General features: G+C 35.0%; 1 protein-coding gene across 5 annotated transcripts in view; it reads left to right on the top strand.

The window, feature by feature from the left end:
• Positions 1–27,217, top strand: part of FRYL (FRY like transcription coactivator) — a 162,932-nt gene that overhangs the window by 115,208 nt on the left and 20,507 nt on the right. For 4 of the 5 annotated variants that reach the window (XM_051617266.1, XM_051617268.1, XM_051617269.1 and 1 more), the window contains 19 exons: positions 524–608; positions 2,022–2,134; positions 4,517–4,667; positions 5,025–5,128; positions 5,542–5,727; positions 7,348–7,552; positions 8,468–8,589; positions 9,068–9,258; positions 9,728–9,822; positions 11,073–11,677; positions 12,292–12,389; positions 13,727–13,897; positions 14,851–14,991; positions 17,014–17,211; positions 18,407–18,568; positions 18,849–18,923; positions 20,433–20,609; positions 23,206–23,412; positions 24,299–24,469. In XM_051617266.1, the coding sequence (XP_051473226.1) occupies positions 524–608; positions 2,022–2,134; positions 4,517–4,667; positions 5,025–5,128; positions 5,542–5,727; positions 7,348–7,552; positions 8,468–8,589; positions 9,068–9,258; positions 9,728–9,822; positions 11,073–11,677; positions 12,292–12,389; positions 13,727–13,897; positions 14,851–14,991; positions 17,014–17,211; positions 18,407–18,568; positions 18,849–18,923; positions 20,433–20,609; positions 23,206–23,412; positions 24,299–24,469 (3,257 nt within the window). The remainder of the gene's footprint in view (positions 1–523; positions 609–2,021; positions 2,135–4,516; positions 4,668–5,024; positions 5,129–5,541; positions 5,728–7,347; positions 7,553–8,467; positions 8,590–9,067; positions 9,259–9,727; positions 9,823–11,072; positions 11,678–12,291; positions 12,390–13,726; positions 13,898–14,850; positions 14,992–17,013; positions 17,212–18,406; positions 18,569–18,848; positions 18,924–20,432; positions 20,610–23,205; positions 23,413–24,298; positions 24,470–27,217) is intronic. The other variant, XM_051617270.1, reaches the window with a different exon arrangement.

The following is a 27,217-nucleotide window of genomic DNA, read 5'->3' on the forward strand; positions in this document are numbered from 1 at the left end:
CTTGCACTTAAGTTTAATTGAGAGTACCAAGTCTGTGGAGAAGGTGCAAAATTATTTCCCATTGTGGTCATCTGTTCCGTGTGATGTTTGCAAGTTTCTCTAAAAAATAAATTAATAAAAATTTCACTCTAAGCTGTTAGGTTTTAATCAGTGATTTGTTGAGTTACCTGCATACATTTTACAGATTTCTACATTTTACAGATTACTGTGAGGTACAGCACATAAGAAAGAAGCCTTTATACTGAATCTCTGTTGAAGACTCAGAGATTACTGGAATAGATTATTTTGGGTTTTTTACAGTTAGTGAAATGATCGTAGCAGCTCAGAATCTTTTCATCTAAACATATTTTTCTTGTGTGTTAAAGTAATTTCTGTGGGTCAGTTTATTTTTGTGCCAGTTGCTGTAGAGTAAATCTCTTTAGGGCCTTTGGCATGGACAGGTAAAAAAAAGCTCATTGTGAAGTGGTTAAGACTACTTTTCTTTTTTATTCACCAATCTTTTTACTTTGTCCATAATCCACAGGTACCACTTCTAGTAGCAATACAATGGTGGCTCCCCCAGATGGCAACCCTGACAGTAAACATATAAAAGACAATAATGAAGAGAAGTAAGTATCTCCTCAAAGAGCAGTCTTTAGTCAAATTACAGAATTCCTGGTAGGTACTATAAATATTTGCATCTCAATGGCTTCAGGCATGTCTACATTGCAGGAAATATATACTTGTATTTTTATAAGTTTTAAGCAACAGAAAAACTGTAGAGGAAGCCAGATTAACTAAGGGATCAATCCAAGTCAGGCTCTGTATTGCTTATGGCTATATTGTTATTAATGTCTTCATTAGCTACTATTAAACTGGATTGTATATGTTAACAAATTTGTTTCCTAGCTCACTGGAAATCAACAGTGTCCATGTGTTGAAAGCTAGTTTATTCTCCCAGTTAGGGTATTTGGATGCCTGCTATCTCTGGGAAGGTCCCTTCCAGCTAGCATTAGAACAGATGCCTCCCTCTATAATTTTTGATCTTATGAAGAGCAATCTTCTGGGGAGAATTTGCCAGACAGTGGTACTAGTGTCAGGGTGGTAGAAAGCAAACAGCTGACATGTGCTTGGGGTGTGGACTTGGAGCTCTGCAGTAACTGACTGTGGGAATGCACTCAGTTTGTGTTAAACTTGAGATAGCTAACCATAAAGTGAAAAGGGAGTAGGGATTCTGTAATTAGCATGAGAAAAAGTGTGCACAGAAAAAAGTGCAGACAGGCTGCTACTGTAGAGTAGCTACTCTACTACAAAGCAGTTTATTTTGTGACTACTTGTTTGAGAGCCTTAGTGATTATATTTTCAATATAATTTCCCAGTTGGCCACATTTTCACTCACAATAATAAGAGGTCCATATAGTTAGATTAGTAAATATGTTGTCAGAGACAACCTCAATATTTCAAATAAATTTGGGGGAGCTGTGTGAACATAAATCACAGAAGACTGAGGAATCTAAAGTGTCATGCAGAATTCAGCCTAGCAAGGCACAGATGAGTATTTGGCTGTTATGGGGGCTGGAACTGAAGAAACTTGTGAAGTAATGAAGGCAGGTTTGAAAGTCTATGCAAGTTTTTGCAGTGCACTGTATGGTTGTCTGACACCTCCCCAGGGACTGTGGACTCTGTGTGTGTGTGTGTGTGTATGTCTGTGCTAGATCAAATAGAGGTTTCACTATTCTACTCAAAAGTGATATGAACTTATTATGTATAATAGTAATGAATATTTCAGTGGACATAAATGTTGATTAAAATGATCTAACAGAAATACAGTTTATAGTGAAATATCTCCTTGAGTTCCCCTCTCTACATTGCTACAGGAGGTGTCTTATACAGCTAAGTTGCTTTGGCATCATAATGATTGTCCTTGTAAGATAAAATATTTGTACATAACAGTTTTGTTGAAGTACAGTTTTACTGAGAGACCCTAATTAATTTTTGTTACAAAATGTCAGTTACTAATGCTGCTTTATTTGCTCCTGCAGTTATGTCCATCTAGACATCTACAGTGGGTTGAACAGTAATTTAAACCGCCAGCACCACAGACTAGAATCTCGCTACAGCAGCAGCTCTGGAGGATCATATGAAGAGGAAAAAAGTAATATTTTTATTTAAAAATATTTATGTGGATAGAAAACAAAATTTTCACTAGTTCATACTTTTGCTGAAGATTGCGGAGTGTAAGAACATAGGCATTACCTGTGTTTTTTGCACAAATTATTAAAAAACATGGCTGTTTTACATTCCTCCATCGTAGTGCTGCTATTGAAGTCTAGCATATATTTAATTATAATAGAATGTGCAAGGAAACCAATACACTTTTTTCCCTTCTTTTGCCCTCTGGAATCAGTTCTCCCCAAATTAAGTTTTAATCTGTTTGCTTTGCCAGTACCAATACCAAAGATAAATAGATGGTTAGGCAGAAGAAACAGGAGAGAGATTAGTAAGAGGAAGATGAGATGTATAAGGAAAAAGGTGATTGGAAAAAAAGTTTTAAAAAAATGAAAATCAGAAGTAGTTGTGCTTTTAAGCAATAGCAATCCTTGGCCTGTTTAAAAAAAAGGGTACAAAGCCTTCTGAGAAACCACAGCAAAGGAAAATGCAGCAGGAAAAAGGATCTTGTGTACCTCTAATTTTCAATCTTGTTTTGAAAATGTGGTTTTGGTTATTTTTTGTCATCTGTGGTCTGTTTTTTCTGAGGTGCAGAGGTGAGGAAAGAGGTGGAAATCTCTTCTGAAGCTTCATGTACTTTTTGAGACTTTTCTTTAATGGGGCCTTTTTAACTGTGGCTACTTTAGTACCAGTGCATAAGATACAAAGTCATTATTACAATGCTAGGGACAGCTAATCAGGTCATGTAATCAGACAAAACTGAGGACAGTGGTCAGACAGTAAATGATGCATTACACTAGTACCTTCTGTGTGCTTTGTCAGAGTACTCGCTTGTCTGAAGTTCTTGCTTCAGCTAGCAAGCTCTTAGTAATTAAAATGATTGTGTACTTTTACCTTGCATAGGATAATCAGTTAGATTTCTGTCTCATCCAGATCATTATAGTGCTTCCACAGGCTTTCTTCTTAGGTTTCACTAAGTATTTTTATGCACCTGTGATTCTGTTACCAGTTAAGTTGTTTGGGAATGGTACATTACATTTACATGGTACAGTACTCCCTTTTCCTTACTTTTCTTGTGCTGCTGAACAACAGGATGTAAATTTCTGCATTTTGGGTATTGCATGTCACTATGGAACCTAGTGTGTCTGACGCTGTATTGAAGCAACATTCATTAGGATGTCCTTATGCACTCCTTAATGACTGATTCTGTGCAGACCATAAAGGTTAGAGTGAATTTGTGGTTTGTGTTGCCTCTTTCAAGAAGATGGAACATAATGCCCTCTACAGAATTTCTAAAGGCTGGGCATGCTGATGCAGATCTGCTAAAATCTGAGTTGGTGGACCTTCTGGGCAGCCTGTATGTTTATTACTGCCTGGATGGGTGATGGTCAATATCATAGTTATGGTAATTTTCATCGTTGTTTGCTATTTGTGGTAGCAATGCCGAGTTTCCTGAAACAGATGAAAACTCTCATCTTACATCAGTCAGAAGTGTGTCACTTCCAGTCAAGAAGGTAGTAAGGAGCTGGTACATGTGTGAACTTCTGCAACTTCTGCAGCTACACTTCCTAAAGGGTGACTGGTAGAATCACTGAAATGCTGAACTGCTGGGACAGTCTCCTAATTTGTTTCTAGCCTTAACTGATCATTCTGAAGTCTAAGACATCTCATTTAAAAACAGAAAAATCTGTTGAATGTGTAACACAGTACACTCTCACAGCAAATAGCTGATGTTTCTTCCATTTTTTAAGTTTGCTTAATCAAAAATGAAATGTCTGTGTTTCCTTGACAAATTTACTGATACTCTGAGCGGTGACTTTTGTGAAGCAGCTTTGCTGCTGTGAAAGTGGCAAGTTCTGAGTTACCCCATCTATTAGGCCAGCATTACCTCACATGTAGAGCTTGTGCATTTTTTTGCTAGCTTCTTGAAAAATACTTCCTTAGCCTATAATGAAATGCACCTCTTCAAAATAAGGTCAGAATGATCTTGGGACCCAGCCTTAACTCCCTATCTAACATCAGGTTTGAAATTCAAGGAAATTATATTGGATCACTTTGCCTTTTCTTTTCCTTATGTGCATCCATGTTCCTTATGTGCATCCATGTTCCTTATGTGCATCCATTGCTTTCATGAACCTGTTCAGCAAAATCTTGCTGTTATGTGTGTGACTTCTGTAGAATCATCCTTCTGCTAAAAGAAATAACATTTTTTTAAATATTTTTTTTTAACTGTGTCCAACTGCTGCTGTTTACAGCTGGTTTCCCTCTGCGCCCCCAGCTTTTCAAAACTGTTTCTTTAGAGGACTATATGATATAGAAAGGTATTACATTTTTGTTTGTTTATTTGTTTAATTATCTGTTGTGTTAGGTGATTCAATGCCTCTGTATTCAAACTGGAGGTTGAAGGTGATGGAGCACAATCAAGGAGAACCTCTACCTTTCCCCCCTACTGGAGGTTGCTGGTCACCATTGGTAGATTACTTGCCTGAAACTTCTCCTCCAGGCATGTCCCTTCACAGGTAAATGTTTAACAGTGCTGGTGGCACTTCATTACATTTTAATTTGTGTTGCACGGATACAGTAATTTAAAAACAGGAGATTAAAGACAGTTGATTTAAAGACAGCAGATAAAGCTAGTATATTTATTTTCTATGACTTTACTCACAGGTCTAGTACTTTTTAAGATTTCTAGCAGTTTTAGTTTGGAAGGCTAAAGGTTTTTTGTCTTTGTGAGCATTCTTCTCCTCCCTTAATACAACTTTGTGGATGTTTTTTTAGTCTGAAGGAGTTCTGGTTAGTAGCATGTTAATCTATTTGCAGCTCTTCATAAAGCTAATACATTTAATTATTCTAACAAATTTTTTTTTTGTTTTTAGATGCAACATAGCAGTGATCCTCTTAACTGACTTGATAGTTGACCATAGTGTCAAGGTGGAATGGGGAGGATACTTGCATCTTCTGCTTCATGCAATTTTTATAGGTAACTAAATTCTTAAGGAAATATTTCTAACTTAGAAATTGTAGCTGTTAATGCAACTGTTCGCTTCCACATTTAAGTTAATGTTTGCCATTGTGTTGAAATCTCATTAGTTTGTTAATATTTACACTATTTTTAAAAGTTCAACTAAATATATTTTAGATTGATAGATATGAATATAATTAAGAGGCGCTTGCTGTTGGAGCCACTTTTACCTCTCCTTGTAGAAGACACAGTAAAACTCAATTTTTATGGTTTTATATTGAAACACTGAAAAACCATCAGTTATTTAGGGAATTATAGATGTTATTTGGTAAAAGATAACAGATTTGTTTGAATACTGCAATTTTTTTAATAACTGAATTCCGTGTGCCCTTTGAATTTAATAAAGCTTTTCCATTTTCATTTTATGTTAGGTTTTGACCACTGTCACTCTGAAGTCTATGAGCATTGTAAACGACTGCTTTTGCATCTGCTGATAGTGATGGGATCTGGCAGTAATGTCCAGTCTGTTGCTTCTGTCCTGCTCAGAAACAGAGAGTTCAATGAGTCCAGGGTGCTTACTGTTAAGCAAACTACCCATTTAGATTATACTTTCACAGGTATGCTTTAGATTTATCAGGCGTTGCTTGTTATGATGACATGGGAAGTTCTTTTCTTCCAGACATTATTAAAATTTCTGTTGTTTTTAATATTTTCATTGGCCCTTGGCATTAAAACATATTTGTTTCAGATCTGTCTAGCTGGTTAAAATGTATTTTAATTAAGTCAAAATGCAAACTTTTCAAGTTACTGCTTTGTTCCCATTCATCTAAGTCAGAAGTGCAGTTGAATAATTAAATAATAGTGGAAACTGGAGAGGGAGCTCTGTGGTTTGGATCTGTAGTACAGGAGTTTTCATGATGCACTAGAAAATAAAAATCATAAAGATACATCTCTCACTTGCTTATAGCAACTTTAAATTTCTGACTTTTGACAGTTGTAATTGCATTGCTCAATAAGCTATCAGAATACTCTTTTGTGACATTACCTTTTCACATTCACCTTAACATTACAATATTGTAGTTATGCAGGAAATTATGTGTTTTATATACATGTCTTTATGAAAGTAGTATTTTGATGCTGTGAGCCTATTGTAGCTTTTAAAGAAATGTGAAATAATTCATTTTGTTGAAACCCAGTATTTTGTATTATTTCAGTAGGTGGCAGCATATTGCTATACAACCTGCTTGGGTTTGTTCACATCAGAAGTGTCTTTGTCAGTAACTAAAAATATTAATCTGTTTTCTTAATTTGAATTTCATGGCAATGAGGAATTGAAAAGTGAACATAGTGCAGGAAATATTTTATGTAAACCTATTCACAGAACTTTACTAGTGCACCTCTATGGTGACCTATACAAACTATTCCATTCCTAATCTTTGCGGTTTTGAGTAAAACCATCTAAAGATGTGACATGTCTGATAGAAGCTCTAGATTGAGACTGGAACCAAACATTTCCAGCTAGGGATTAAGATGAGGTGATGGCAGGTATACATGCCTACCACAGAGTCAGACAAGCTGATACTAAATTTAATTTGAACCAACTAATAATAGCAGCTCTGTAGAATGAAAATTTGTGGTGGATGTCAGTCAGTCTCAAACATAGGTACAGTTGTTATAGTAAAAGATTAATGGCTGTCTTTTCCATGCCAGTTTACTGCCTCCTAGCACCTCATAGGTAAATACAGGCACAACGTGAGGAGTTACGACAGTTGTATTTTATTGCCACGTGATTATTTACATGGAGAGAAAATCTTAGAGCAGCAAGATTGTAATCTTCAGAGAAACATTGTGCAGCCAGAGAGGCTCTGCTTAGAACTGATTCACTAGTTAATACTTAGAGTTCACTGATTTGAAGTAGTGTCAGTTATGCTGGGCATTATTAGGAAGTAGTTTATATTAAGATGAGATGCCTTAGAGAGTGATGATATTATTTCACCATATTGCCAATACCAAATAAAAAATAATACTGTCTTTTTAAAGAGGGATCTAGCAGATCTTTATTAAGGGTCCAGTCGTGCAAAGACTTGGCATATATCATACTTGTTGATTTTATTAAAATTGCTGCATCCATCTCATTATGTTTGCTAAATTATTGATTTCTAGAGGGCAAGTTTTTTTCTTTTTATGTATATAATATTAACAGTCAACAACTTTTGATAATCTTGGTTTTATTTCAGCAGGTGTTCATGATTTTATACCTGATTACCAGCCCTCCCCAATGACAGACTCAGGGCTTAGTTCAAGTTCTACCTCTTCTAGCATCAGTTTAGGAAATACGAGTGCTGCCATTTCTCATCTGCACACCACAATCCTCAATGAGGTTGACATTTCAGTAGAGCAGGATGAAAAAGTGAAAACTCTCATAGAATTTATTACCTCAAGGTAAGATTTCAATATTTTTGTCAAGACATTAATATGTCAAACCTGTTACTGTTTAGCATTGCATTGATTTTATCTCTGTTTTATCACCAGTAAGAGGCAATTTAATCCTAAAGTGTTTTTGGTGATACAGCCTATGAACAACTAACTTCCCAACAGTTTCAGAGAATTTTGGTCCCCCTTTCATGTCCTGAATGTTTAAAAGTCTTTTGCCATGTTTGGTATCTTTGCTTGCCCCACAGCTTTATAGTGGTCTCTGTTTCATCTAAAAGATTCACATATTAAAAGTTTAGGGCTGGAATGCATAAAGATGTAGGGAGCTGCAAGATTTGTGTGAAGCTTACAGATTGCCTGATAGTAGACAGCTGGCTATTCAGAAAATATTAATTAGTGGTGAAGAACATCTCTAAGACAAGCAACACTTGTTGTTATGATACTTTGTATAAAGTTTTCAAGATGTGATAAATCTGAAAACGCACTTGTTTCTCAAAGCTTTTGATTAATTATGCTAACAAAACCCAAACCCTTTATATCAACCTAAATTTAACATAGCGGGGGGTATTGATGTGAGGAAAATGGGAAGAAAGGAGATGCTTTTAAGATGTATATAATGGTGTTAGTTGTACTGGTTCTTAGATAACTAAATATTACCTAACAGAGAACATCTTTTCTTTAACTTACACTGTTATTTCAGTTGGATCTGATATATTGCTTTTCACCTTGTTTTGACTTCTTGTATATTGGTGTACAATGTTGGTCAACCTTCTTTCCAATTTGTCTGCAGTTCCAAATGGTTTCTTTCTTTCAGTAGGTAGTAGATTCTTCTGCAGTTAACCTTAAGGTTAAAATAGCATTTAAATAATAATGATGACAAAGACTCTGTTTTATATTCTGATATGTCTATTTTTATGTTTTCAGGAAAAGAGGGCCACTTTGGAATCACGAGGATGTTTCGGCCAAGAACCCTAACATAAAGAGTGCTGAACAGCTAACTGTGTTTTTAAAGCATGTGGTGTCTATATTTAAACAGTCTAGCTCAGGTATGTTACAAGACAGTCAATGCGTGATAGAATGTTCAAGTCTGCAAACTTAATTACTTTTTTTTTAATGCCTGTATGTGTACAGATTATCTATAAAATCACTCTGGATCCTTCTAAAGAATAGATTTTTCTTGTGTTTTGCACACTTCAGTTCACGTTCTGTTACAACAGATTTAATATAATCTCTTAGGAATGAGGAGAAATATCGCACTAGCCTACTGTGGACACTTGCTATTCACATAATAGATGTTTTATTCTCTACAAGTCCCTCTAATGTTAAACATTATGAAATACAAGTTCATATGCATGGAACGATTTTGACAGTAACACTCCTTGAGAAAAATGTAGAAGATTATAGTATTTTAAAGTTAGGAAATATTTTGCTAACCTACTCTATGAAATTTAAGTTTGTTTTGTTTGTGTTTTGTTTTTTTTTTATAAAGCATTGTGTTGCTTGAGTATCTGTTTGCTTTCCTAGGAGGATTTCAATTGGAACATCGTCTCAGTGAAGTTGCTTTGCAGACTGCCCTTTCATGCTCCTCTCGACATTATGCTGGGAGATCCTTTCAGATTTTCAGGGCTCTGAAGCAGCCTCTTACTGCATCTACGCTTTCTGATGTTCTCTCCAGACTAGTAGAAACTGTTGGAGATGCAGGAGAAGAAGCTCAGGTATTTGACATTTTCCCCCGCTTTATTATAAAGCTAAGTTTGCCTGAATGACATATTGAATTATTTTAATGACAGTAAAATGTAAAAGTATTTTTATTCAATTGCTTTTTACTTTAAAATAAAGATATTTCAAATAACTTAGTGTCATTGTATGTCTAAAGAAGTGGATGTAATGTTTAATATTGCGTAATGAAGGCTGTGAATGACTCCAGCCTTAATCTGTCCTTCAAAATATTGCAAACCAGACCGAATTTTCAGAATATTTAGAAATAAATTTAAAGAGTTTTCTTGTCTTGAATCTGTGCTGGCAATTGGAGCAGTCTCATCAGGGTTGTGTTCTAGTTGAAGCATGAAAGAATAATTTAGTTACTGGTAGTGATTTTTAATTTTTATATCACTACTCAGCAGATTTTCTGTGATCTTCCTTTTACATATTGCATAATTCATAATCACCTTTGGCTTTCCTCAGGGTTTTGTCATAGAACTGCTTCTGACCTTAGAGTCTGCTATTGATACGTTGGCTGAAACCATGAAGCATTATGATCTGCTTTCCGCCCTTTCTCAGTAAGTTCTTTTACTAGCCAAGCTACATTACATATTTTTACACATTTGAATTATGGAAGATCTGTATTGCAAATGTAATGTTTCTTGTCTTTGTAAATTAGTTATCCTAATAGCAAAATTGCTTATTTTATGTTTTCATATTCTGCCTCAAGCAAAACTTATAACAATCTAGATTTTCTGAAAAGAAATCTCTGCTACTATTCCAACTTAACCTCTTGGGTCCAATATATAATAAAAAAAAAAAGAAAAAAGGCATTAAATATGTTTCTTATTGCTCAATTCTGAAACATTGTCAGTTAGTCTGAAACTTCTCAAAAATAAAAGCAATGAGTGTAGAACTTCTATTTAAAAAATCAGGCCCTACTGACCTCAATTAATAGTGTGAATTTGAGGGGGTCTTATTTTTCCCCTGTATGTATAATGAAGGTAATGGCACTGATCTTTAAAAGATAAATTTAAGATAATTAAGGTTCACAGATAAGAACTTGGGTGCTGCAATAAATACTTTTTTTCCAATGTTAATACAGAAGAAATGTCTTCAGTTATAATGAATGCTGGTCTGTCTTAGGCCTCACATTTATTGTGTAGTGGAACAGTCTGAGTAATCTGTGTGTCTCATTACAGTCTGAGTAATTAGCTCAATGATTTTTTTTATCCAACTAAAAAAATATCCCTAATTGTACAGATATCTTTACTGGTTTGACTCGATGGCAAAGATTTTGAAAATGTTGAGATTTCTAGGAATGTCTTAAGTTTCTCAGTATCAGAACTGGAAAGTGTTGGTTTTTCTAGGTCAGATACTTTAGACAATATAAGGTAGTAAGTAAATATTTTTATTTATTCATTAATTTCTCTGCCTTTATCACATCTATTAGTTGGAATGCTAGATCTTCATTTTCAGATAATCTTTACATGCTACGGGCTAATTTTCCTGATTTTACCAAACTGGTATGTAATTATTTTGCTATTCTGGGATTGCAACAAATAGATTTGGTAGCAGAGATAATGGAATGCTACAGGCTTGCTTGCCCTTAAGCTGTAAGGATATTTTAGTAACATATATATGTTTGGAAAGTCTGTATTTTCATGTGTTATAATACTCTTCCAATGAGTATACTCCAAGCAGAGTATTCACTCTGTGTGTATATATGTGATTAATGTAAAATTTTTTTCTTTCTTCCCTTTTTCTAAACTGTATGTTATTGAAGTATTTTGCATGGAATAATATGTGTTACTGATCTTTATTTTAGAACCTCATACCATGATTCTGTAATGGGAAACAAGTATGCAGCTAATAGGAAAAGCACTGGACAGATAAATCTAAGCACAAGTCCCATTAGTGGCAGTTGTTTGGGATACTACAGCAATACAAGGAGTAATTCTTTGAGACTGAATTTAATCAGTGAGCGGAGAGGCGACCGTCGACGGAGCAACACACTGGATATAATGGATGGAAGGATAAATCATGGTGGAAGCTTGGCAAGGACTAGAAGCCTTTCCTCCCTGAGAGAGGGAGGGATGTATGATGTGCAGCCTACTACTGACCCTGTCAACTTGATGGCCACCATATTTTGGATTGCAGCTTCGTTGCTAGAGTCAGATTATGAGTATGAATACCTTTTGGCTCTCAAGCTACTCAACAAGCTTCTTATTCACTTGCCACTGGATAAATCAGAGAGTCGGGAAAAGATAGAAAAGGTGCAAAATAAACTGAAATGGAGTAACTTTCCAGGCCTTCAACAGCTTTTCCTGAAAGGCTTTACTTCAGCATCTACACAGGAAATGACAGTTCATCTCCTCAGTAAACTCATCACAATTTCCAGGCATGCTTTGGTGGATCCTTCTCAGTTAGCAGGTATCTTTAGTAACTGTATTCGTAATGAAAATATATCTTTTAATCTAATTAAGTGTAATGAAAATCAGTAGTGATTGGATATTTGCCTTTAAAAAGCACCCTTCAGATAAATGTTTTTTGCAGTTGTTGATATTACAGTGCTAGATAGTGGAAATACATTACAGGCTCCAATTATCTGCCAAGAAATATTGCACAAAAACTTTATGTAATGACTATTAGCTTACCTTAAACTTGCTTGCAAGTTTTATGAGCCACATGTATTATTTTTCATAATCTTGTGCTAAATAGCTCAACTATTTGCACATTTTGAAACAGTGTGACTGCCTGAAACTATCCTGATGCATGATAGTTTTGCTTAATTGGTCCAGTGATTATTTTATTTTAATCTTATGCATATTCATGCCTATACACAGACACATTTATATATCTTCTACTTACATGCACACTTAAATACGTGTGTATGTATATATCATTTCTATATCTGTATGAACATGTCTATCATGCTCTAAGGTTTATTAAATACCAGAAACATGTTATATGTTTACATAATTCCACTTTAAATCATATTAAAGTCATTAGGGCTCATAATAACTGTGTTTTGTGTATGTGTTTAGGATTTCCCCTAAACATCTTGTGCCTACTTCCTCATCTGATCCAACATTTTGATAACCCAACTCAGTTCTGTAAAGAAACAGCTGATAGGATAGCAAAGGTATGTAAAATAATGCTTGGGGAGTATCCAGGAATTTATTACCTGCACTGCTGTATTTTTCTGCTCACTTATGCAATACTTTCATATGATTCAGTGAACATGTGGAAGTGTTCGAGGCCAGGTTGCATGTGGCTTTGAGCAACTTGGTCTAGTGGGAGGTGTCCCTTCTCATGACAGGGGCTGAGGGGTTGGAACTAGGTGATCTTTAGGATCCTTTCCAACCTACACCATTCTACCGTTGTAACAGTCTCATAGAAATAACTATAAAAAGCTGTATTTTAAAGATGTGATCCAGTCCTGCATTACACAGTTGATCCTCATATCAACCCCTGAGTTTCCCTTTGTCAGTGAAAAAACATATTTTGCTTATGCTATAAACCTTGTATGTAAAGAAGAATTTACTTACTAATTATATCAGTTACCTTTTCTTATTTGTCTGATTTTGCAGCTTGTAATTTTAAATTCCTAATGTACTTATAAGGAAGTGATCTTTATGATTTGGACTAGTAGGTAGAGAATAAAAGATACTATGTTCTTTCTATTATTTGTACATTGTGATTAACCTTGGAATATTTATGAACGGTAACATCTGTTAAAGCAGTACATGGTACACACCAGCACCCTCCAGCCACAGGGTGGTGGTATGCTGCTCTGACAGTCTGCATTTTAAGGAAGAATACGGAAAGGGGAATAAGGAAGTGCTGTCATAGGAGTTGCAGTCATAGCCCTCTGGCTTCCCAAACTGTGATATGTAAATCACTTAACTGTGTGCAGGCCACCTGGAAAGGAGTACATGCCTGGTGCAAATCCAAAAATTTCTGTTGTCCCTGAAATACATGCACTGCTGGCTTGGGGCAGTAGTTAAAGTAAGTTTGGTATGAGTAGTACAAAAACTTGGGGCATGGCTGCCACAGTACTGTTATTGCAGATAGTACTGTCTTCCCAGATACAAACCCTCGTTGCTCTGCTAAGTGCAAGGCTAAGCAGACAAGGGCTGGTCTGCTCTTCAAAGAAAAATTAGAGGCAGATAAAGGCTTATGAATGGCTACTGAGTGCAGTGGCCCGTTCCAGAACTTGGAATTATATTTTTGTTATTTATACCTGATGCATTTCAAAAAACATTTTTAAGTGCCTTAGCTAATCTTTTCTACTAGTTCTTTCATGAGTTGCCAGGTTCCAACATTCTACAGAAGCTGTAGATGTGGCTTGTATGATTGGTTTTATTTCAGTTAGTGGAAAATAGAGTGAAATCTGGGAAAACTGCATAATGACTTGTGAATGCTTAGGCTAAAATGTTGCCATTTCTAACATAATTAAATAGGCTTTTTGCTTTTCAGGTTTGTGCAGAGGAGAAATCACCAACTCTTGCCAATCTGGCTCATATGATGAGTTTATACAGTACACACAGTTATTCCAGAGACTGTTCTAACTGGATTAACGTAGTGTGTAGATACTTGCATGACTCTTTCTCAGATGCCACATTTAACCTCGTAACTTATCTTGCAGAGGTAAATTTTTGATGATTTGTGTTCAACATTACATTTGCTCATTGCAAATTGTTCACGATTCTGAATGCTGGCTGGGGGAAAAGCACATCCTCTGTAATGGGAGAACAGCAATAATAAAATGTTTGAGAATATAGGAAAGGGAACAGTGCAGCAATTTAAAATATGTCTTGAAATAATAATTCTTCTAATAAAGTATCAATTTTTATGAGAGTAGTGTTTTGTAATAGATATTTACATTCCATGCTACATGAATTAAATGCACACAGTCTTGCTTTAGCAAAATACACATAGTGCAAATTTTGAGACCTTTTTTAGCCAAATACACATTTTAAAATGTCCTTCAATGACCTAAAAACTAATTTCAAGGTTCAATTTTTAAGTATTACACGGTGTGTATAATCAAATATAATTTAACAGAATTCAGTGTATGATTCTGCCAGCCATTCTTACCAGAAAATTGTGATTACCTTTGACGAATGACCTTGTGTGAAAAGCTTGTAGAGCTCGTCCTTGAAGTATATCACTTCAATTTGATGAAGATATTTTAAAAAAATATTATTACACTTTCATGAATTTGTATGTGCTTATTTTGTTTGTAAGTTTGTGTATACTAGCCTTCCCTAAAGCATAGACATAATTGTTTTTCAAGCATCTCTGAGATTTTGAATCTGTAGGAACACTTTTTATTTAATAAGATGTATTTTATTATAGGTGCTTTAGATCTGTGCTAACATGTCAAAATTAAAGGAAAATAATTAAGATGAAGGACAGTTTTCTATTGCATTACTTTTTTAATGTTAAAATTTTGAAAAACAGTAAGTGATACACTTAAGTTTCTTGAAGGGAAAAATAAATAAGTATAGAAGTTAACTATATTTTAATGTTTGTTTTCACTTCTTTTCTACCATTAAAGGGCTTAATTAAATTTTGTGTTTTTAAAAACTTTTTTTTAGCTGTTAGAGAAAGGGTTATCCAGTATGCAGCAGTCCTTACTGCAGATCATTTACAGCCTTCTGAGTCATATTGACCTATCCACAGCACCAGTGAAGCAGTTTAATTTGGAAATAATAAAAGTTATCGGTAAATATGTCCAGGTAGGTACTCTGAAATACTATAAAATCCTGTCTACTTAATATAAAAACAGTGTAGAGATTGCACTTGAATTTTTTTTGAGAATTAATTTATTTCAGATATAGGAAGAGTTGTTCAAAGTCAGATTCCACAGTATTTTATTTTTTGTCCTATGTATGAATTCATTGTGTGCTTATGCATTTGTCCAATTTGATGTACATTTTGTGGGACAAAGTACCTGGGTGAATATGCATCTCTTTACAGATGTGGGCACCTCTGTGTATGGAGTTACAGCAGATGATCCTTGAACTGTTAAAATATAAGGAAATGTTTACTGCTAAATACTGTGCAGATACTTTATTTCAGTGTATATATTTTCAGAAGGAAGTTTTACAGTTAAGTGCATGTTTAAATCACTTATACTGTTGCATCTGTGAGGAACATTAAGGTGCACTGTAGTGAACTGGAGTGTATTTTTTATTAAAGAAAGTCCCCAGAAGATGAACAATAGTGTTTTGCCCTGGGTAATTTTATCCTTTGTATTTGGAACACAATTTATTTAAAACCTATTTTGCAAAAGAAGGTCTGGCATCTTGCTGAAAGATTTTCTGAAAAAGCCTGAAGCATAAAACCATTTTAGTGCACAAAATATTTTTTTTTCCTGAATTCCATTATTGCCAAATGTATTTCAGCAAATGGTTTAATCATAATTAACCAGGAAAAGTAGTGTTCCTGGATGTTTTGTTGTTGATGGATATGTACTTTAGATATTGTGCTCCTGCCAGAGTGCATTAGGCAAAATGGAATGATTAGTATGACTACAGTTTTCATGGCCGGAAGGCTTCTTGCTTTGCCTCTAACCTTTGTCTGAGCTCTCTATGCAAGCCCTCACTACCACGGAATATAGTCTTAATTAGAAGATGTCAGCTATCAAAGTAATGGCACTAGTGAAAAATAGTCTAGAGAAGCCTGTCTGGTTTTGATACAATAAAATGTTATGCTGGGTGACAAAAGAAGAGGGCATAAATGAACAAGTCTTGTTTAAATGTGGCTACTAAGCTAGTTTGTTTTTTTTAGTCCTCTGCAGTCATGACAAATGCACTTTAATAAATGTAAGTTACTACAGAATAGTTCAAGGTTGAGACTACTTCTTTATGTTTATGATGCACAGAAATTCAGGAGGTTGTTGAAGACTCTCATTACCTACAAAGAAGCATATACTACTTGTAGAGCCTTAAAAATTGTGTTTATTTTTTAATGCAATTAACAAAACAACAAAACAAAAAACCCAAACCAAACCCAGACATCCTGCCAATTTCAAAAACTGGAAGATTTAAGTTTCAGTATTAAGTCTCTTCTGTGATCCAGTCCACAATCTTTGTAGTTGAAACTGCTGAATTATTTACATTAGCTTAATAACCTTTTTAAGGAGTGTGCACTTAGCTCAGGCTCTGCCTATCATGTTCTCATGCTTTTGCCTTGGATTTTTTAAGCACACCATTGGTTTGTTACTATAGGAAACCTTGTAAATGTATTTGCTTTTTTCTTAAGATCTTTGAAATGCATGAGGAAATACAAAGCACAAAATATTTTTGTCTGTTTCAGGTTCAGTTTACTCTGCCCAAAAGTCTAAGCTAATGCTAGGAGGCAAAAGTTGTTTTCCTTTAAAATGTATCAGTTTTTATCTTCTGGGATGTAAAGGGCAGATATTTCAGACAGTGGTAAAAAAACACAGTGTAAATACAGGAAGAGAGGGAGTGAGGAACAGGATCTAGTGTGGCTGGCACTGTGACCCGGAGCTCATGGACCTGCCTGGCTGGACACAACTGCCCACCATGGGATGACCTGGTTCTTTGCCACTACCTTCCCAGCACATCAAGGTCCAAAACTGCCCACCTGTGCTAGCACCTTGCAGCCATGTGTAGAAGATTAGAGCTTTTGGGTTTGGGAATCTTGCAGTGAACCAGTGCAAAATCCTACTGTACATTCAAAATAGCTGTCTTGTTGGAAGTTGATTGTTTTGTGGTTTGTGTCTGTTCTTTTAGAGTCCCTATTGGAAGGAAGCCCTTAATATTTTGAAACTGGTGGTGTCTCGATCAGCAAGCCTTGTTGTACCTAATGATATTCCGAAGTCTTACGGAGGTGATATAGGTTCTCCTGAAATCTCTTTCACAAAAATTTTTAATAATGTCTCCAAAGAGCTACCGGGGAAGACCTTAGATTTTCATTTTGATATATCGGAGGTAATTATATTTCAATTACAATGCAATAATGACATTCTCTTGCAAACTCAAGAGTTGTTTCCTGTTAGCCTTCTGAATTTATATGTTTTTAAATAAACACAGTTTTTAAGAATGGCAGATGTTGAAGTTTTACATATGTGTAATTAGAGTCATACCAAAAGATAAAATTTTATGTGGTGTTTCTACCTTTTCTACTCCTCTGAGTATCTGGAGAGTTAATTACTAAAGGCAATAGGATTATTCTCAAGGATATTTTGGCTGTGTGAGAGAGAAGATTAATGCAGCTGCCTGCTACTTGCAGCTGAAAGTTGCAGGCTTTCATCAAATTTAAGACACTCAAAGGCTGAGAGAATTAAAACCCTATCCTGCAGTTTAGAGGAAGGAGCAGGATACAGAATACAGGAACCTCAGTGTGAGGTGGACACAACTGGAAAAAAAAACTCCTGTAGTTAAAAACAATGCCCCTACCCTCCTAATTAGGGTTCGTTAGAGCTCAAAATAATATATTAATACAGCTGATATTCATTCTGTATCTGAAAAAGGGAGCATAGCCAAATGGCTGCAGTGTAATATAGGGACATGAGAATCATAGAAATTTTAAAAGTAGTAAAAAATAAGGACTCCTAGTTGAAGCTGACCATAGGTAATGATTGGAGATATAGATAAGAACATTACTTAAATTGGTAAGTGAATTCCCTGCTGGAAATTTCAGTGCATGCAGATAACTGAGAGACAAGATGAATTTTCACAGAGTTCATTGGAGTAGCAGTTGCTGTCAAAAGTACTGAATTTGATCTTTGGTTTTCAGAAGTAGTTGTGTGTTGGTACAGTTGCTGGTCTGTGACAACAATTTGTTAATGTCTGTGAGTGATTCTGTAGAGAAGTTTTGCATCTTTTAAACTTAGACCCCAGGTTTTTTTAAAGGGTGTTTAAAAAATACAACTGATGGTAAGCATAAAACTTGCAAAATTCAGAATTCCACAAGTCAGCAGAATGGCAGTCTGCTGCATAGAGTAGAAGTACTCAGCTTTGTTTTCCCAGTGTACTAATGCTCATGGACTAGGCATGGGCTTCATAGGATGCTTAAAAACAGACAAATCCTCCTACAGCTTCTGTAATACTAAATTCTGAAATCAGATGTGTAATCTTTACTAATGGATTTGAATTTTAAGAAAGTATTTGTTCTCTTTAATAGACACCAATTATTGGGAATAAGTATGGTGATCAACACAGTGCAGCTGGTAGAAATGGGAAGCCAAAAGTCATTGCTGTCACCCGGAGCACTTCGTCAACTTCATCAGGCTCCAATTCAAATGCATTAGTTCCTGTCAGCTGGAAGAGACCACAGCTATCTCAGGTACATGGTATCTCAAGCATATGACACATATATTATAGACAGCGTTTATGAATTTATTAAAACTTGTTGAAATGTAACTTAAAATCTGTTGTGCCTTAGCAAGACAGTAAATGAATATAGCATAAACTAAAAGCTAATGCTGGTGAAAAGAAAAAAACTGTAAGATTCTTTTTAGAGGATGTCAGCATGTAAGATGACTGATTTAAAATGTAGTTTTACATTTTTACCTGGACCTCTAGCAGATGCCTTGCTATGTCACTTTCTTTGGTATATTTTTCAGAGAAGAACTAGGGAGAAGCTAATGAACGTGCTTTCTCTTTGTGGTCCAGAATCTGGTCTTCCCAAGAATCCTTCAGTAAGTGGCGATAGTGGTTTGTTTTTTAAATTCCAGTAGCTAGAATGCTGTTTCATTTTCAGGTATTGGTGAAGTTATGAAGTGTTTTTTGACAAACTGGGTTTTGTTCCATAATGTACAAATCCAATGAAAGAATTAAAAAAAGCTTGATTTATAAGTAATTAATTGCTGTTATTACTCAAGAAGTCCAGTTGGCATCGTTCTTTTACTACGCAAGTCTCAAAACCGTCTTTTAAATTCAACCAAAAATAATGATGCCATGTCAGGGAATTTAGGTCAGTCTTAAGGGGAAGACTATATTTTTTATAGCAAAGATAAATGACTAGGATTATTTATTATTTTTTTATCTCAAGTGATTATCAAAACAGTATCTTTGGATTGAAACTCAAATCTTTCCTCTCCAAATTCAGTTAGTTGACTACTAACATGCTCTGTTGATCAGACTAATCCTTAAAACTTTTTCCAACTTTTTACATTCTTCACAGAAGAGCAGGTCTACACTGCCACTCCAGAAGAGTGTGTTGTGTGTTTGAGACTGCATGTATGAATTTTAATTGTCTTGCCTAGAAGACGGGCTTGAACTAAGTCTCCCCTCTTCTGACCAAATCTCTATCTAGTCCCTTATAAATAAGATGTGCTTTAGATAGAAGGGGCAGGAATGGCTGAGGACTGCAGTAATTTTCATGATGTTTTGAGAATATCACGGAATCTTTTGAAAATGACCAGTAGATCACATGCCTTCAAACTAACATGGATATCAGTAAGAGTAGTAGTCTTAAATATTGAGTAATAATAGGTTGATGGTGTTATTTCTGTGTATGGCACAGAAAAGACACCTTGTTGGCATACTAAGGTTAATAGTGCTGATAACATTCATAGATTTTAAATTACAGTGATTAGCCTACCTTGGTTATCATCTAGAATATGGCTTCTTATTGTGACACAGAAGTTCTTAGCTGGGGCAAAATATTGATGGGAGATGGATCTTTAATCTAGCAGAGGAGGTTAAAATGAAGTAAGTTAGATTCCTGAAAGCTGAAATTGAAAATGGTTTTAAAAATTCAAATGGAAACAAACAGCAAATTGTAATTTGTGGAGATTATTAGCACTGGAAGGTGGCATTGAATGCCTTTTTAAAGGCAGTCTTGTCAAAGAAATTAGTAGATTAAATGATATGGCTCATGTCTTGTGGATGTTTCTTATGAATTTTTCATACATTTGACTAACACTGTGGTTATGAAAATGAAGGTTCAGGGATATATTTTTCCCTTTATTTCTACCTTTGCAGCTCTCAGTTATCTTAAGGAGAGATTTATATCACTAGCTTAAAGTTGTAGTTTAAAATCCAATTAATCTTAAAAGAAATCTCAGTCTGCACTTGCCCTAGTATTACCATCATAGTGGTAAGCTGGCTGCCACTAATGCCATTAAATTGTGGGAAGCTGGATAGCTGACTTACAAAGTTACGGATGTTGGACTTTTTATTGTTATTTTTACCCATATCTGCAGGTTGTGTTTTCTTCTAATGAAGACTTGGAAGTTGGAGATCAACAAACTAGTCTTATTTCAGCAACAGAAGAAGTGATTCAAGAGGAGGAAGTGGCTGTAGAAGACAATACCAGTGAACAACAATTTGGAGTTTTTAAAGACTTTGACTTTTTAGATGTTGAATTGGAAGATGCAGAGGTGAGACCTTGGGATATCTTCTGTGTATTTCCATTTGAGAACATTTTAAAAATTAGTTTATGTTGGTGCAGTTCTGAGGAATTGGCAGCTCTTCTCTCTAATCCAATTGGGAAGAATTTATGATATGATGGAACTTGCACGATAAAGAAACCCAAGTCACAGACTTTGCAGTGTTAAGTTGTTGCAAATCATTGGGGTTTTTTGCAGCAGAGTTGGGATTTTTTAAGGGAGCTTAAGTGACTTAATTGAAAAGTGATACAACAGTTTAAGCCAATGACAGGAGAAACACCTGGGTATGATGCAGTAGAAAATTTAATTATGGAACAATATGTTAAGAAAACGGCATAATCTTTGTTCCTTATACGTTTCTGCATTTTGAAAACATGAAGATTATCTTTCAAAGTTATAAACTGTAGGATACACTATCTCATGATATACCATTAACTTGGTAATTGCTTCATTGACTTTTACATCATATCTGATTTGTTGCAGTTCTTGTATTTCTTCCACTACTGTCAAAAAAAGAGAGAAGAGAGGTAAAACTAAAGTAAATATCAAGCAATAGTAAAGATGCTCTTAACAATTGTTGCTTGTTTGGGATAAATAACATGCTTCAGTCCAGAATTTGCTAAAGCTTTAAAGTAGGACTGTAAAAGGACTGAGGAGAAGAAATCAAATGCTTTGTAGTTTCTTTCAGTGCTTAATTGAATTAGCAATGGAGACCCTTACAGGTCATAAACCAGCAAGCTACTAAGAACATCTGCCTATCTACACTCTAAGATGGTTCTTCTGGATAATGTAGCCCTTTTTACAGAATTTTACTCTCTTTTTCCCCTAATACTTTGGGTTTATCTCACTTGCTTCATGCTTTCTGTGTATTGCTTCACTTCAGCCAATATTTGCATCTATTTTCTTTGCTGAATGCAAGCAGTCAAACAGTTCAGAATCATCAAAGCTCAATAGTAGTAAAATATCATTTTAACACTAGATGGGGCTTTGCAGGTAGGATGCCAAAAGTTGAAAATGTTACTAAACCAAGTTAATATTTAACTTCATTTTCTATATAATTTTAATAGCATATTGTAGTGAAGAAAATACAATTTCTTTCTCTTTACTTGCCTGTATGCAACATATAGTGCTATGCTTGCAAGAAAAAAAAAAAAAGGGCAGATTGTACAAATTTAGGGCATTACATATAAATTGTGCACTTGATTTAAGAGCTGCCTAGTTCTGCACCAAAAATACAGAAATACAGCATATTCTTTGTTGCTAATAATTAAATGTCAACAGTATGAACTGGGGCTTTTACCTTAAAATCTGAGTAATAAATATTCAGATTAAATTTAAGTGCTTTTGCCCACAACTAGTACTTTGTTGTTGGGATTCTTTTGCTGTGCCATAACTTTTCATATTTTTTGAGCAAAGCAAATCATTAAGAGAGAAAGAGACTACAAAATGTTTAGTTTGCTTTGCATATTTAATGAGTTATGATGATCTGTTAAGTCACTATAAGAGACATTCTGTTAGAGCACTTCTGGAACCCATACTTACATATTTGGGGCTATATCTGGGGTTTTCAGAACTGACTGTAGACTGATGAGGTGAACTGATTGGGTTTTCCATCTTAGATGAACCGCTGAAGACTGACAAAATGCTTGGGAGAATCAGAGATCTTTATTGTACTTGTGAAGTGAAACACTAATGTTTTAAAGATACGGATTTCACTTAGTATGTTGGATGTTGAAACCCAAGTATCCCAGTTTCAAAATGTGCAAACAGAAACGATCCAGCTATTGGTGTTTAGGGTATATTTCAGAAAACTGACACAAAGTAGCTGATAAACAGTTAATGAAGACATAGTTTTTTCTACAACCTGTATATCATTAATGTTGATGGTGCTTTGTCAGTTGAATGTGGTCAGTTTAGATTCATGTGTGTTAGTTAAAAAAAATCATCTAATGTTTGTTGAAACAGTTGTTTACATGTTATGCTAGATAAAATGTATCATAAGCATGCTGGTTTTAGTGTTTTGTCATCAGTTTGTTTATTTTTTTAAAACAATCTACCATTAGAAAAAATTATTTTAAATACTAGACTTTTGACTAAAGCTTTTTTCAGAGCTTGAATCAGTCTTTTACTGCTGGCAAATCTTATGTAATAAAACATTTTTCCCTGGTTCTAGAGTATCTTTAAGTGTTTGTCCTCGTTCTTTCTAATTGTATGTGTTTTCCTTTTTGCTAACCAGGAGCTGCAGGTAAGTTGCAGCCTGGTGCCCTGGCTTGTTCATCTGTTGTTGTCTGTGGTGTGTTTGTTCTTTCTAGTCAGATATATAACATTGATACTGATATCGTTCTAGATATTATATTGAGTTACTTTCCAACAAGATATTAAAAAGATTTCTACTTCATTTGCCATATATATTTTAATTTATCTACAAAAATCACTTAACAAGGTATTTAAAATTGTAATAAAATTAAAGGGCTGATTGAAACTCTGTTCATAATGCATTCATTGTGTTTTCTTTGTTGCATTTCTGTATTAATTTTTTTATGTTGAAATTTGTAGATATATATGTGTGCACACTTTTTTATTACAGGGTGAAAGTATGGACAACTTCAACTGGGGTGTTCGTAGACGTTCTCTTGACAGCATTGACAAAGGAGACACACCATCTCTTCAAGAGTGTCAGTACTCTGGTAGCACACCCAGTTTGAACTTGACCAACCAGGAAGAAGATACTGATGAGTCTTCAGAAGAAGAAGCAGCCTTGACTGCAAGTCAGATACTGTCTCGTTCGCAGATGGTAAGTTATTTTTCTGTGAAAGGAATCTGAGAACATAAACTTTCACTTGCACTTCTAATGGATAAGTATGGCTCACACTTCCAGCCTAAGTAAATTACAGAGGAAAGAAACTAATGGGGCTAAGCTTATTTTTGGTAACAACATCAACAAAGGGAAAGAGTTACTTTACCTACTGGTGGTACATAACATAATTATATTTCTAATACATCATTGATTTTTTTAGTGTATTTACGCTTAGCATATTTGTTTAAATATAAGTGCAAATTTCCATGTTTTTATATATAAAGTGTGTGTTTTTGTGGATTCCTAGCTTCCAAAAAAACCCCACCAAAATACTTAGATAAGAGCGAGAGCAATAAGTGACCCTGTGGGAGCCTGAGCTGCGTTCAACCATTGAAATAGCTACTTTAATTATGGAATTTTAAGCATGTGTGCATATAACTGAGGAAGATCAAGAATGCTGGCCACTCAGAAGTCTTTCTGCATTACATAAAAGTAGGAAAAAAATGGAAGTGGACAAGGAGCAGCAGGGATAGGATGCTGCTTTTCAGACTTCAGACGAAGTTTGTATTAATGTTGCCTGTAACAGGGAGCTCTGCTCTTCACTGTTTTCAGTCTAGCATTTCATCAGGGCTAAAGACCTTTAAGAAAAATAAATAAGATAATTTTCTGGATCACAAAGATCACTTCAGAATTAAATGTTATAGAAATACATGTGATACTTGTAATGGTTTTAGTGTACAGCTGTTCAACTTGTCATGTGTAATTAAATTCAAATAGCTAGCCATAGTGAAACAGCCTAATTCCAAACTAATGTGTTTTGTTTTCCCTGTAGTTTATATGTTTGATAAACTATGAAGAATTTAAAATTTCTTTATTTTCTTAGATAAACAGCGATTCTGCCATAGACGAAACAGTATCAGATCATGCTGGTTTATCACTTCAGTCTCAAGATTCCACTAGCAGTGTGGGAACAGAAGAGGTGCTTCAAATCAGAACTGAGACCCCAAGTTTGGAGGCTTCTCCTCTAGATAACTCTAGCAACCAGCTGCCTGAGGTGGGGAGAAATGTGGGCTGGTGCATGACTGATTTGGGCTCCTTCTAGTGTTTGGTAGCAACTTTGGCTTTCTTTTCAACTGAATTATTGTCTGTTACACTGATTGTTTGATTTGCTTTTAGTATTTCTAACCTGTTGGGATGTTCTTACGAAATGTTCCCTCAGTATGAAAACTTCCTGGGATGGACTGAGGGAACTTACCACAGGTTAAAAATATTCTTGAAGGGCTGATGTTGATCATTTCATGGTGCAGAATGAAGATAGGCTAATATGGTTGAAATCCTTCTTGAGCAACATTTTCTTTCAAATACCTTTTTATCGCCCCCCTTCTGTTTTTTTTCCCCCCCTTTTTCTGTTTTTTTTTTCCCTTTTTTTTTTTTGCTTTCATTGGGTTAATGTGATTGGTGCTATATGGGAATTAAAACCTCAGGCCAGCTGTGTTAGCAGTTGGTTCCATTAAATACTCCTTTAAAAAAGACCACCAATGCTAGTGGTAGACCTTTTTGGAAAGGCCTGTGTGGACTGAGACAGAGTTCAAGCTAACGGTCGCCTGCAAATCTGTGAGTACTTCAGTTTCTTTTGAATAATTTAAAATTTTAAAAAGTCATTTAAAATTAAAAAAACTCATCTGCTACAATTCCTACAATATTATTTAGCAGTTGTAGCTAAAGCCTCAACATGTTTTTTTTTCTGGAAGTGGCTTGATTTAGGCGGGCATTTTCTCTCTTCAGTTAAAATTATTGATGCAATCTTATTTTTATTTGGACAAATGTTGCTAATCCCATCTTTAACAGAATTTATAGTTTTACTGTGTTTTCAAAAATATTAAGCTATTCCTATATGTATTTGCATAACTGCTGCATGGTACATACTTAAAATGGAGTCTTCAGCAAGTGTGGTTTAAACAATCAACTGAGTGGTTCAAGTTACTGGGGTTTCTGAGCAAAAGCTCTAGTTGACCTGTTTTCTACCTAGTAAGTAATTCTTATTAACAGGCAAACCAGCCACCTAGCTAACATTTAATGAAGATAACTGTAAGAACAAAAGACATTCTTAGAGCACAACAAAGGGAAAGTGTGGGTGACAGTTTCTTATGAAAAAATACCTTCTAAAATTTTGGAAAAACAGTTCATCTGGATGTTGTTTTTTTCCCCACAAAGGAATAGGTGTTTTATGTTAATATTTCAAAAGGGAGAAGCAACACATAAACTGGGATTTTACAGAAGGAAAGTCACCACAGTGGAACCTCTGTCTTTTCCTTTGTTCGTGTGTGGTACCTCCTCAGCTGTAACTCATTTTTACATTTTCATAGTGTTACTGAGACTTCTTTATACTTTGATTCATTGTTCTTCTGCACTTCCCTTTGTAAAATCACCATAATTCTGATAATCCCAGGGAAAACATTCACCCCAAAAGCACCAATGTCATTTAAATATTGGAAACATTTAAAGTGAACTATAAAATAATTTCATGACTAAGCAGCATCCAGAAAAATGGCTGTATTAAAAAAAATTAATGTTGCAAATGCATATAAATAGAGTCACAAAATATTCTGTGTCCCAGGTTTATTCTGTGCTTGTTAGAATATGGGTTTCAGTCAAATATCTGTGTTTTCTTCAAGCACAGTTTAAACACTCAAAGTTACTCCTCTACAAGAGTTAGCTATGTAGTTGGATTTTGTTGCTAAAAGGGAGAGCTGGCCTTATGCCTTTTTAACAAAATGAGCTTGAAAATATGTGCACTATCAACTTATTTTTAAAAATTTGTGAAGCAAATAAAGTTAATTTTGTTCTGAATTCTAATACCACACAACTCACAACATAGTCCAGGTGTTTTTTCCTATGCTCATATACTTAATATGTAATCTTTCAACATAAGCATGTCATTGCATGTCTAGTGTAAGTTAGCAAAATATTTTTAATATAAATAAATGTATCAACACTTATCTAAGGAAAAATGTAAAAAAAGAAACAATTATTTTTAAAAGTGTGTGTGCAAGTTAGATGCAATTAATTTCCTTGTTTCTCATGTAGGGATGCTGAAGAGTTAAGTAAATAGTTTACTTAAATGTATTTAGCTGATTCCCAGTAATAGCATGTATCTTTGCAAAAAGAACATTCCATATTCCCATTGGGAATTTGCAGTCTAGCTTAGAAGAGTATTTTCAATTTTGTACAGCAAGTTTTACAAGCTTAAGTATATGGCTGTTCTGACTAAAGTGGTTGTCTGGTTTTACTCACTTGCATTGTGGATTTATGAGGCAATGGTTTGCTAGAAGTAATTTTCCTTAGCTTCTGTGGAGTTGTCAACTATATATAAATCATATTTTTAAGATACTTAACATTTATGTTAGCAGTGAAGACGTGTCCAGTGTTACACAGAAAAACTTCAGTGTCACTTAGAGCAGTAGCATATAGTCCGAGTGCGATAAGGTTAGGATCACTGGGAAAGAAAATTACATTGTTCTGTGAAGTTGAATTGTCTTTTCTAATACGTGTGCAGCTATTTGTCTGTCAGACCATCTGTGTAGACTGTGTAGACTTTCTGCTGTGAAGTGATGTGTATGCTTAGAGGCTGTCCAAAGGTTTGTTGACCAGTCTTGCATATGCCAGTAGAGGAAGAGCAGGACACTACGAATGAAGTGTGATAATTTGTACCTTTAGGAAATAGCAAGTACAATAAAGTGTTATTTTTATTCCACAGAAAAGTCCAGTAAAAGGTTTCAAATTGATTAATCGTAAATTAACT

The sequence above is a fragment of the Apus apus genome, chromosome 4 (genome assembly GCF_020740795.1).
Source record: "Apus apus isolate bApuApu2 chromosome 4, bApuApu2.pri.cur, whole genome shotgun sequence".
NCBI classification, from domain to species: domain Eukaryota; kingdom Metazoa; phylum Chordata; class Aves; order Apodiformes; family Apodidae; genus Apus; species Apus apus.